This window comes from Chanos chanos, chromosome 4, assembly GCF_902362185.1.
Source record: "Chanos chanos chromosome 4, fChaCha1.1, whole genome shotgun sequence".
NCBI classification, from domain to species: domain Eukaryota; kingdom Metazoa; phylum Chordata; class Actinopteri; order Gonorynchiformes; family Chanidae; genus Chanos; species Chanos chanos.
Window position 1 is genome coordinate 53,235,509 of NC_044498.1, and position 13,087 is coordinate 53,248,595.

At 44.2% G+C, this 13,087-nt stretch overlaps 1 protein-coding gene across 1 annotated transcript; it reads right to left on the reverse strand.

The window, feature by feature from the left end:
• Positions 1-224: 224 nt before the first annotated feature.
• echs1 (enoyl CoA hydratase, short chain, 1, mitochondrial) lies at positions 225-8,114 on the reverse strand. Its single transcript, XM_030771370.1, has 8 exons — positions 7,955-8,114; positions 6,920-7,117; positions 6,660-6,787; positions 6,468-6,567; positions 3,971-4,075; positions 3,360-3,479; positions 3,040-3,107; positions 225-635 (listed from the first exon to the last, which is right to left on the reverse strand). The coding sequence occupies exons 1-8, from the start codon at positions 8,043-8,045 to the stop codon at positions 570-572; spliced, it is 876 nt and encodes a 291-aa protein (XP_030627230.1). The 5' UTR covers positions 8,046-8,114; the 3' UTR covers positions 225-569.
• Positions 8,115-13,087: the final 4,973 nt, after the last annotated feature.

Sequence of the window (13,087 nt, forward strand, 5' to 3'; positions counted from 1 at the left end):
GCCAAAGGTCAGAGAGGGGTCAGCGTGTGTTTATGTTTTATTGGAGACTTTGGATATGTTATGCTGTAATGTTACACAGTGACTGTTGGAAAGGACACTTCACACATCTTCGCTGCAGGAACATGGACATGTTATTAGGACAGAGTTAGTTTAGCCTAAAACAGTTTCATCATTATACTCTCTCTGCTTAACACAGCCTCTTCACTTACTTCACAACACAATAGTTCGTACATGATTTGAGTTTTATTTAGTGTCAGAAACAAGGTAAACAGGAGACAAGTGCAATACTAATTAAACAATTTAGTTTTGTTCTCTTGTCCACTGGAGCAAAAATGCAAAGGGTAAAATTAATGAATACTAACAGTAGTCAGTCCTGTGGGATCTCCCTCCAGCAACAGTGTCTGAGACTCTGACGTTTGTATCTTTATTTTATTTATTCCTTTTTTTTCCTTTTTTTTTTTTTAAACAAGCACTCAGTAAAAATCAGGCGAAGGCAGCGTGTGATTTGATGCTGTCATTTCATTCAAAACAAGAAAAATCACTGTATGAGAAACAGCTCCACTCTGCCTCTACTTGTCCTGAAAATCCGCCTTCCTCTTCTCCACAAATGCGGTCATTCCCTCTTTTCTGTCCTCCTGTCCGCCGCAAGCATCCACAAGAATCAATTATCACCCACTTCACACTCATTAACTGTTTATTAGTGTACGCTGTGTGCACAGTTACTAGGTAAACTGTATTCCTCAGGGTTCATTTCTATTGTTGAACAAATAAAACGCTCTCAATCCAAACTGTTACTGAACCTAAAACCTGAATGCTTAAAGGAAGAGAGAGTTTTGTCTTTCTCAGGGGAATATATGTGTGCACAATTATTAGGCAACTATTAATGTGAGGAATTATTAGGCCTCTATTAATGTGAGGAATTATTAGGCAACTAAATTACAGAATTTTTCCCAACTCACATGTTTACTCTGAACTTTTAGAGTAAGTGTAACAAATAAGTAACACAAAATGACAATTAAATAACAGTTTTGGCCTTTCAGAAATACACAGTGACCAACATAGCCAGCCTTCTTTTCAGAAATACACAGTGACCAACATAGCCAGCCTTCTTTTCAGAAATACACAGTGACCAACATAGCCAGCCTTCTTTACAGAAATACACAGTGACCAACATAGCCACCCTTCTTTTCAGAAATACACAGTGACCAACATAGCCAGCCTTCTTTTCAATAAGTGTCATGAGCCTTCCATCTGTGGAGTCTGTGTGTTCGATCTGTTCACCATCAACTTTCACTAAATAAATAATAAATAATAATAAAATAATGCTGTTCCCAAATGCTGTTCAAAGAGGTGCACTGTCTTCCCCCACCGTGAATCTCACATGTGAGCGGAGCCCACAAGTTCTCAGTAGGATTTAAGTCAGGTGAGGAAGGGGATCAGGTCAGCTTTGAGGCCTTTGCTGGCTGGCCAAGCAGTGGAGAACTGGGATGCATGTGATGGAGCATTGTCCTGCAGAGAGATCACGGCCTGCAGAGAGATCACGGCCTGCAGAGAGATCACGGCCTGCAGAGAGATCACGGCCTGCAGAGAGATCACGACCTGCAGAGAGACCATGGCCTGCAGAGAGATCATGGCCTGCAGAGAGACCACGGCCTGCAGAGAGATCATGGCCTGCAGAGAGATCACGGCCTGCAGAGAGATCACGGCCTGCAGAGAGATCACGGCCTGCAGAGAGATCACGGCCTGCAGAGAGATCACGGCCTGCAGAGAGATCACGTCCTGCAGAGAGACCATGGCCTGCAGAGAGATCACGGCCTGCAGAGAGGTCACGGCCTGCAGAGAGATCACGGCCTGCAGAGAGATCATGGCCTGCAGAGAGATCATGGCCTGCAGAGAGACCATGGCCTGCAGAGAGATCACGGCCTGCAGAGAGACCATGGCCTGCAGAGAGATCACGGCCTGCAGAGATCATGGCCTGCAGAGAGATCACGGCCTGCAGAGAGGTCATGGCCTGCAGAGAGATCATGGCCTGCAGAGAGACCATGGTCTGCAGAGAGATCACGGCCTGCAGAGAGATCATGGCTCTCTTGAATGCTGCAGACCTCTTCCTGTACCACTGCTTGAAGAAAGTATCTTCCAGAAACTGGCAGTAGGTTTGGGAATTGATTTTCAGTCCATCTTCTACCCAAAAAGGTCCATCTAACTCACCATTAACGATAGCAGCCCATAGCAGTACACCCTTAACGATAGCAGCCCATAGCAGTACCCCTCCTCCACCTTGCCGACGCCCGACTGGAAGTGGCGCCCTGTATCCATTAGTGATCCAACCACAGTTCTGTCCATCTGGTCCACCGAGAGTCACTCTCATTTCATCTGTCCATAAAACCTTTGAAAAATCTGTCTTTCGGTATTTCTTGGCCCAATCTTGACGCTTCAACTTGTGAAACTTATTCAGTGATGGTCGTGTTTTAGCATTCTTTACCATGGTCATGTGTCTGAGCACCTGACACTTTGTACCTCTGCACACTCCAGGTGGGCTGCAGTTCTGGAATATGGTGGCACTGGAGGATACTGGGTTCCCTGTAGCTTCACGTGTAATTTCTCTCAAGTCTTTATACAGTTAATTACTCGTCTTTTCTTCTCCATGCGTTTTTTGCGACCCTGACGACTATTCGCAAGAAAACGTTTGATTGTGCGGTGGTCACGCCTCAATAGTTCAGCTATTTCAAGAATGTTGCATCTGACTGAAAGCCATTTTACAATTTTTGACTTTTCAGGTTCAGTTGAATCTCTTTTTTGGCCCATTTTACCTGGGGTCATGAAGCTGCCTAGTAACTGTGCACACCTTAATATAAGGTGTTAATCACTTTAGGCCACACCCTCCCTCATTACACAAATACATATCAGCCAAAATGATTAAATCCAATAAGCATTCAAGTTTATATGCTTTGGAGTTGGAAAATGTGTGTGGAAATAACGATAAGGACAGAACACTCACTTGCCTAATAACTGTGCACACAGTGCAGTAACATGACTCACCGTGGCAAATGTGGCATGGAACAACCTCTTCTCAAGGCGATTCCCCTCAGCCAGGGTCAACTCAAATGCTGCAAAGACAGAGAGGACAGGGTCAACTCAAACACTGCAAAGACAGAGAGGACAGGGTCAACTCAAACGCTGCAAAGACAGAGAGGACAGGGTCAACTCAAATGCTGCAAAGACAGAGAGGACAGGGTCAACTCAAACGCTGCAGAGACAGAGAGGACAGGGTCAACTCAAACACTGCAAAGACAGAGAGGACAGGGTCAACTCAAAGTGTGTGGGGTGGGGTGGGGTGGGGTGTGTGGGCGGTCACCAACCTGCATTCACAGCCTCTTTGGCCATTGCTGTCACCAGTTTAGAATTACTAGCAATCTTCTCCCCACACCTGACTGCTTCTGAGACCAGCTGATCCACAGGCAAGACTTTACTCACCAGTCCTGAGGAGGCAAACATGATAACATGAAATGAGTTGAAATGAATTCAATTTAAATGTTTAGATGAGGGGTTGGCAGGAAAAATCTCCAGGGTTTTCCTTTTGATTTTGTTTGGATAAAGCTGGACTTGAGGTATATCACTGTCCAGATACACACTGGACTTCAGACACTCAAACAGGTAGATTACAGAAACATAATACATTAGAGAACTGACAGAGAACTCACAGATTAGAGAACTCATAGATTAGAGAAACATGGAGTAGAGGACCTGTAGTTCCATGCCTAAATCCAAAGTGATTACTGTCCACCGATCCTAACTGATTCAAAAGAAATGATGAAAAATGATGGAGCACAAGATTTCTTTTCTAAATAAGATGTTCTGCGTGAAAAACACAATGTTAACGACATGAAGGCTATGTCTGAAGAGACAGTAATGTCAGTGCAATGAGACAGTTTTCAAATGTACATTTTAACACAGGGTTAATGGGCTCCACCTGCTTGCTTTGCCTCTTGAGCTGAAATCCTGTCTCCTGTCAGCACCATCTCCATGGCCAAAGACTTCCCCACAGCTCTCGTCAGCCTCTGAGTGCCTCCAGCGCCTAAACACACACACACACCCCGTTAATAACACACACACACACACACACATACACACACACAAACATATGCACAGACACCCCGTTAATAACACACACACACACACCCCCCGTTAATAACACACACACACATATATATACATACACACACACGCTCAGACACCCCGTTAATAACACACACACACACACACACACACAGACACCCCGTTAATAACACACACACACATACACACACACAAACACATGCACAGACACCCCGTTAATAACACACGCACACACACACACACACACACCCCGTTAATAACACACACACACACACACACACACAAACACACACACACCCCGTTAATAACACACACACACACACACACACACACCCCCCGTTAATAACACACACACACACACACACCCCCCGTTAATAACACACACACACACACACACACACACCCCCGTTAACACACACACACACATATATACATACACACACACGCTCAGACACCCCGTTAATAACACACACACACAAACACACGCACAGACACCCCGTTAATAACACACACACACACACACACACACACACCCCATTAATAACACACACACACACACACATATATACATACACACACACGCTCAGACACCCCGTTAATAACACACACACACACACAGACACCCCGTTAATAACACACACACACACCCCGTTAATAACACACACACACACACACACACACCGTTAATAACACACACACACACACACACACACCCCGTTAATAACACACACACACACACACACATATACATACACACACACGCTCAGACACCCCGTTAATAACACACACACACACACACACCACACCACACGTTAATAACACACACACACACATATATACATACACACACACGCTCAGACACCCCGTTAATAACACACACACACCCCGTTAATAACACATACACACACACACACACACACACACACACACACCCCCTTAATAACACACACACACATATATACATACACACACACGCTCAGACACCCCGTTAATAACACACACACACACGAACACACACACAGACACCCCGTTAATAACACACACACACACACACACATACACACACACATGCACAGACACCCTGTTAATAACACACATACACACACACACACACACACAGACACCCCATTAATAACACACACACACACACACATATATACATACACACACACGCTCAGACACCCCGTTAATAACACACACACACACAGACACCCCGTTAATAACACACACACACACCCCGTTAATAACACACACACACACACACACACCGTTAATAACACACACACACACACACACACACCCCGTTAATAACACACACACACACACACACATATACATACACACACACGCTCAGACACCCCGTTAATAACACACACACACAGACACCCAGTTAATAACACACACACACAGACACCCAGTTAATAACACACACACACACACACACATACACACACACACGCACAGACACCCTGTTAATAACACACATACACACACACACACACACACAGACACCCCATTAATAACACACACACACACACACATATACACACACACACACGCACAGACACCCCGTTAATAACACACACACACACACAGACACCCCGTTAATAACACACACACACACACACACACAGACACCTTGTTAATAACACACACACACAGACACCTTGTTAATAACACACACACACACACTCACACACCCACACAGGTCAGGTCAGAAGTCCTATTCTGGGTCAATTAATAGGTAAATGTATAAGAAAATGACGTATTCCTTAAGATGGATTTGATTTGCTCCAGTTATTCCACAACTGGCAAAGAGTTCTTTGTACCACACAGACCATACAACACAGACACAGACATAGAGACCACACAACACAGACACAGAGACCATACAACACAGGCACAGAGACCACACAACACAGACACAAAGACCATACAACACAGACACAGAGACCATACAACACAGACACAGGCACAGAGACCATACAACACAGACACAGAGACCATACAACACAGACACAGGCACAGAGACCATACAACACAGACACAGGCACAGAGACCATACAACACAGACACAGAAACCATACAACACAGACACAGAGACCATACAACACAGACACAGACACAGAGACCATACAACACAGGCACAGAGACCATACAACAGACACAGGCACAGAGACCATACAACACAGACACAGAGACCATACAACACAGACACAGACACAGACACAAAGACCATACAACATAGACACAGATACAGAGACCACACAGACACAGACACAAAGACCACACAGACACAGACACAGAGACCATACAACACAGACACAGAGACCATAAATCTGCTCCCTCACCTGGAATGGTCCCCAGCAGAATCTCTGGTTGTCCAAACTGGGCCTTCTCTCCAGCGTAAATGATGTCACACATCATAGCAAACTCACAGCCTCCACCAAGCTACATTCACAACGAACAGTCCTTTAACCTTTACTGAACACATGTGTTTAATACAGCTGAACACAGTAATCTCTCTCTCTTTGAGTACTCACAGCAAACCCATTGACAGCGGCGATGACGGGCTTCTTAACTGTCGACACCCTGTTCCAGTGGGCCAAGAAATTTCCACCGTAACACTCCTGAAAAGTGCGGTTTTGCATTTCTTTGATGTCAGCTCCAGCTGGAAAACACACACATCTCATACACACGCTGGTGCAGTCAAGCACACATTAATGCAATCAAACACACAGACCTTCAGAACTGTGGGACAGGGTACAGGTTTGGGTTCAGACAGACTCTGTGAGCCTCTCACCTGCAAAAGCCTTTTCGCTGCCTGTAATGACAATGGCTCCGACCTTACTGTCAGCTTCAAAGGCGTCCAGGGCCCGGCCCACCTCCGTCATCAGCCCGTCACACAGAGCATTCAGGGCCTTGGGTCGGTTCAGCTGGATGAACCCCACATTCTGGTTCTCACCTTTTCTCTCAACCAGGATGTACTGATACTGGCCACCTAAGAGCAAGGCTGAATTAGGCCACATGGAAATCTCTTCAAGCTCAGTTTGTGTCAGATGAATGGCAGTGTCTGGGGTTTTAACAGGTAACGGTGTGTGATACAACAGCCCTGTACACATACCCAACTGATCAAACGCAACCGTCTGCGAGGTGTTAATGCTATGGTAACCGTCTGCGAGGTGTTAATGCTACGGTAACCGTCTGCGAGGTGTTAATGCAATGGCAACCGTCTGCGAGGTGTTAATGCAATGGTAACAATTAATGTTAAATCCTAAATGCTTTAACTATTTATTTGCATCATAGCTGTTAAGTGAAAGCTTTTCTCATTGCCTAACTGACGTTAGCTCACACACCCTACAATACAAACAGACCTTTAGCCTACTTCTTCTGCGGAATTTTTATTACTTATGTGACTTGCAAAGATGAAGCACATGGTGAAGTCACCTCTTTCGACACCCCTCTCTGAAGTCACTGACACTGAGTTTAACTGTTGTATCCAACTTTATCTGCACCGACTTACTGCTTAGTTAGGCGCGTGGATAGTACGAGGTTATGTAAACATCAACTACGATGATGATTTTGAAGACAATAAGAGGAACACAAACAATAACAACAAAAACAGTATCTTGAACGCTGCAATAACTGCAGGTAATAATGCAATGTTTGCATAACAGTGCGACTGTCAATTTACACTGTCATTATACACATTCACTCGCAGTAGAGGGGGCAGGCGCACCACAGAAATACGAGGCAAGTACAATATCGAGGTGGCTATGACATTGAATAGCTGGCTAAGTTAGCATGTTACTTGTCAACTGAATAGAGAGTACTTTACCTGAGCTACACTGGCGTGTAACTGCGTACGCATACGGCACTAACTTTGAGGGCCTCAGGAACACAGCTGCAGTTTTGCAAAGCAATGCCATGATACGAACCGTCAGCAGCACCTTCAGTGTAGCTCAAGTCTGTGCAGAATCTACGTGAACCAAACTTATTCTCTTTCTGCTATGGAATTTTAAAGGCAGCTTCACATATTGGTATTGGGGCACTAACGCCATCTATCGTGCTGGAGGACTTTGATGCTGCTCACGTGCCGGAGACTTTGAGACCGTCGCCCCACCCCCCAAAACATGTGAACGCAGTGTAGTGGCACAAAGGTCAAAGAGCGTTATCAATACAAGATGGTAAGATGTTTGTTCATTCAGTACTGTGCGAAAGTGGTGGTTATCATAAACGATCTCGTTATCGCTCTCGTTCTCGTTCCCTCGTAATAACTGCCTGATGTTGGTGCACTGCTGCCACCTACCGAGGCGGAATGTGAGGGAACCGATCCCCATTAGGTCAACCGTTCATATGACTGTGGAATGAACCACAGAATTTGAAGAACAACTTAATTAATGGAGTTTACTTACGTGGTAGCTTAACAAGCAAAGCAAAGAAAAATGCATTATATCAAACCTGCGGTGCCCCCCCCCCCCCCCCCCCCCAAACGCACAGACAGACAGACAGACAGAGACACACACACACACACACTAATGTTCCCCTTCACTGGCCCACTTTGTACGTTATGAGATGTATAATTTTCAAAAAGAGTCGTACTGGTCAGAAGGAGGGGGCTTCTCTGATATTCAGTGAAATGTTTGAATGAACAGTATTGTGTGGGGCCTCAACGCAGGATCAGCTACAGAGGCAGCGCCTAAAAGACTCTTTGTTTCAGTCACCGCAAACAGACAAATGTTTCACAGCAGAGACCACTGACAGACATAGACAAAATAAGTGATGATCATTTTATGGGTCTGCAAATGACACAAACACACACACACACACACACACACACACTCAAAAACAACATCTCAAATCACACACACACACACACTCAAAAACAACATCTCAAATCACACACACACACACACAAAAACATCTCAAATCACACACACACACACACACACACACACACACACACAAAAACCACATCTCACATCACACACACACACACACAAAACACATCTCACATCACACACACACAAAAACATCTCAAATCACACACACATACAAACACAACATCTCTAATCACACTCACATACAAAAACATCTCAAATCACACACACACACACACACATACACAAAACAACACCTCAAATCACACGCACACACAAACATCTCAGATTAGGTGAATTTTTTTTATTTTATTCAATCAAATGAATTCAGTTTGTCAGTAATGATTTTACAACAGCGTTTTAAATTTCCATACAATTCAAATTTTTACACTTTTAAAAAACAATTTTTAGAATATGGTATACTTGGGAATACAGTTATCAGTGCCTCTTCTAAAATACTGATGGGAGTATTTTACTTTTCCATTTGTTTATCCAGTTCTTTTCTTCATTACATTTGAATCTGTTTACTGTAAATACTGAGAAGTGAAGAAAACATAAGCACACACACTCAGTGATTCCATAAATCTTTTACTCTATCACCCTGTTCAAACAGCTGCTTTGTGTCACAGTAGCAAATGAACATCTAGTTTTCCTCCGAAGTTTATTTCAAATTGCGACTTGATTAGTGAGATATTTTGGTTTAGCGCGTAATTAAAATCTGGATGTAAAACTCCCATGTCCTATTTTATTAGGCACATTTTTAATGGAAATGCAGGTATGAAACATATGGGATAAACATCTACACTGCAGGCTTTAAAATAACTTAGTGAAACATGATTGCATAATCACTTTTTACAGGTTTTACAGGTCTCTCTCTACACAGAGAGCTTTCCTGCTACCAAAAAACAAAACAAAACAGAAATAACTGCAGGGTGAAAGCAGCGAGACAGTCAACTACAGAAATGCCATCAAAAACAAAACGCCACTATGCTATGCAAGTCTATGCAAAATTAAACAAACAACAACCTCATCATTTCAGGTATAGCTGGATATAAAAACACATACTCTATCAAACACTCTATCAAACTCCTTCTTCAGCGCAGTCTTGACAGTTACTGTTACTAAAACACGTATGAAGCAGATCCAGTCTGGCCCTGTTCAACAGATGTGCAGCCAAAGTCCAAAGGCATGGTTAAAAATTTACAATCAGAGGCAAACACATTCATGTCAAAACCAATTAGAAACCCAGTCAGAGACATTTACAGTAAGGGTGAAAGGTCAGAGGGGCAAACCTGCGACCTGCGACCTGCTTACAGAAGCCGAGGAAAAGGCACCTTGACCGAGGAGGAACGTTTGGATCATAGGAAGCAGAGGAAAAATCACCCGGTTTGGGAATTCCATGGATTTAGACCAGTCGGCGCATGAAAGCACGCCAGTGATAACTGTTCTGATTAAAGCATGTCGGTGGTGTTTGTAGGTTCACTCTACAGGTCTCATTTAAGCCAACAAATTCAACAAAACCTAGTTGTCAACATCACCTACATGACTTCAGTCTGACAGCACAGTTTCAGCTCTCTGCCCTCCCCAGTCCTCCTGGGTACAGAGCCACATACATTTCTGCAAATAAAACCTAAGAGACCAAGAGAAGCAGCAGCTTACACAATGAGCATTAGTCCATAGTCATCAAACAGCACCACTTACAAACACACTAAATCACTATTAGCATTATTACAATGTCTTCTCCTCACACCTGTGACATCCTCTGCCCTGCTCCAGGATTAGAATGAGATTAGTCTTTCTTGGCTTTGTTTTGGTCTGTGCACTGGAGTAATGGGCCCAATACAACGGAGGAAATCTGTCAGTAACGACTTACTTTATCTAAACTCCGCCTCCTCTGGAAGACCAGGTCAGATTTACTAAACTAAACTAAAAAAAAACTGTACATGGCTCACCAGAGAGGACAATATTGCTTAAATATAGAAATGAAACATCCACTTCCAAGACAAAACCGTTTTAGCTCAGCACTGAATGGTGCATGTCAATATGCTGTTACCGGCACTCCCAGCTCCGACTACACGACAGACACTCAGAAGCACCAGCACACTTCAATAAAAACTAAACAAAAAAACACTGGTAATCACTGGGTCTGTTTCCAGGACTTGGCCAATACTTACATTTCAGAATCATACACATAGCCCTGTGCACAAACTCAGAGCCCCACAGAGAGAAGCGGCCGGCGGGGGGGGGGCACTAATGATGACAAATGCTTCTCTGTGCCCCCCCAAATCCAGCCCAGAGTCCTCCAGTCCTGCAGTGGGCACATGGAAAGCTGTCCATGGTCTTGATCTCTGACATATGGGAAGGAGAAATTGACTCATGGAGTCAGTCCAGGCCATTCAAATAAAGGACAGTGATAAAACCGGGCCAGGACGGGTACTGTAATAAAACCGGGCCAGGACGGGTACTGTAATAAAACCGGGCCAGGACGGTGTCTGAGTGTCTGAGAATGACTGAGAGATAAAATAAAATCTACAAAACACACATAGCTCAGGAACCTCCTGCTTTGCATTGCTTGTTTCTCAGAAGCATGTCCATCCCAGAACAGCTACGCCTGACAACAACACTGACGACTGAAGAGCTAAAGACAGTTTACTGATGTGAGTATGGACACACACTCAGACTCCACGCATGAAACATGTTTTAGCATACGCAGGTGCTATGCCAAAACACAAATCGTCAACATTACGCATAGGGAAGTACACACATATAATCCTAACTGCAGTGGTGGTAATAGACAGACAGAATTGTGGGGAGACAGTCATGCTCTGTCCGTGAGCAGAATGGAGACACATCAGCAGAACAAATGATTCTGTCCTGCAGACAGCCCTGTCCACCGCCCTGACGCTGAACCAGGCCATTCTGCAGGTGTCCTCTCTGAACAGAATCGGTAATAGAATGTAAAAGGCTGGAGAAGGGATTTGGAGGCTAAGCAATCTTTCTGAAGGTGATAACAATGTCCCACTCACACTGTCATGTTTTTTGTGAAGCCTGTAAGCATGTTACTGTACATTCAAGAAAATCCATTCACTCCGACCGTTACTTCTGCCTCCACAATCACCGAGCGCTCACAGAACAGAATGTAAACTTCTGCTTCACAATCACCGAGCGCTCACAGAACAGAATGTAAACTTCTGCTTCCACAATCACCGAGCGCTCACAGAACAGAATGTAAACTGCCTCCACAATCACCGAGCGCTCACAGAACAGAATGTAAACTTCTGCTTCACAATCACCGAGCGCTCACAGAACAGAATGTAAACTTCTGCTTCACAATCACCGAGCGCTCACAGAACAGAATGTAAACTTCTGCTTCACAATCACCGAGCGCTCACAGAACAGAATGTAAACTGCCTCCACAATCACCGAGCGCTCACAGAACAGAATGTAAACTGCCTCCACAATCACCGAGCGCTCACAGAACAGAATGTAAACTTTCAGGGGAGTTGCTTCCTGCTTTTTTTTTTTTTTTTTTTTTGGCTAAATTGCGTTATTCAAGAATGTCTTTTTCTATGAAAACTACAGCGACAACATCTGTCTGTGACTAATCCATGGGAAAAAGTCCGCGGAAGAAATGCCAGGTATCTGAACCAGTTTGCTGACGGAGGCTGAGCTACTAAATCAGCCCTAAAACACTAGGCCTGGATGAGAGACAGACAGGTGGCCGTCTGACTGATGCTCCATAACAGGTATAACCCAGCTGGTATTAGAATGTATACAAATCCATACTTTCAAAAGGGCCTTTCAATACACAGCCCAGTGTCATGAACTGCATTCTACATTCTACAGTATATCAGTGCAAAATACTGAATGGTTGCAATGAACACTGGTTTTGAGAGAATCCAATGCCAGACGCAATTCTAAATGATATCACATCATGGTTAGATCAGAACATAATCCTCGTTACTTTGGGAATTTGGGTCACCGAGTTTACAAGGTACGTCACTGAGTGAAGACCAATCCAGCTGGAAAAGCAAATGCTAAAAGTGAGCTTCGTTCCATGTGCAATCACTAAAGCGTCATTTAAACCCTAT

Bases quoted from the DNA above. Each gene is read 5' to 3' on its own strand.
- echs1 (XM_030771370.1), bottom strand. From the start codon at position 8,045: ATGGCATTGCTTTGCAAAACTGCAGCTGTGTTCCTGAGGCCCTCAAAG. The intron at 6,788-6,919 runs GTGAGAGGCTCA...TGTGTTTTCCAG, and splicing joins CAGCGAAAAGGCTTTTGCAG to CTGGAGCTGACATCAAAGAA. The intron at 636-3,039 runs GTGAGTCATGTT...TGCGGCGGACAG, and splicing joins TCCATGCCACATTTGCCACG to GAGGACAGAAAAGAGGGAAT.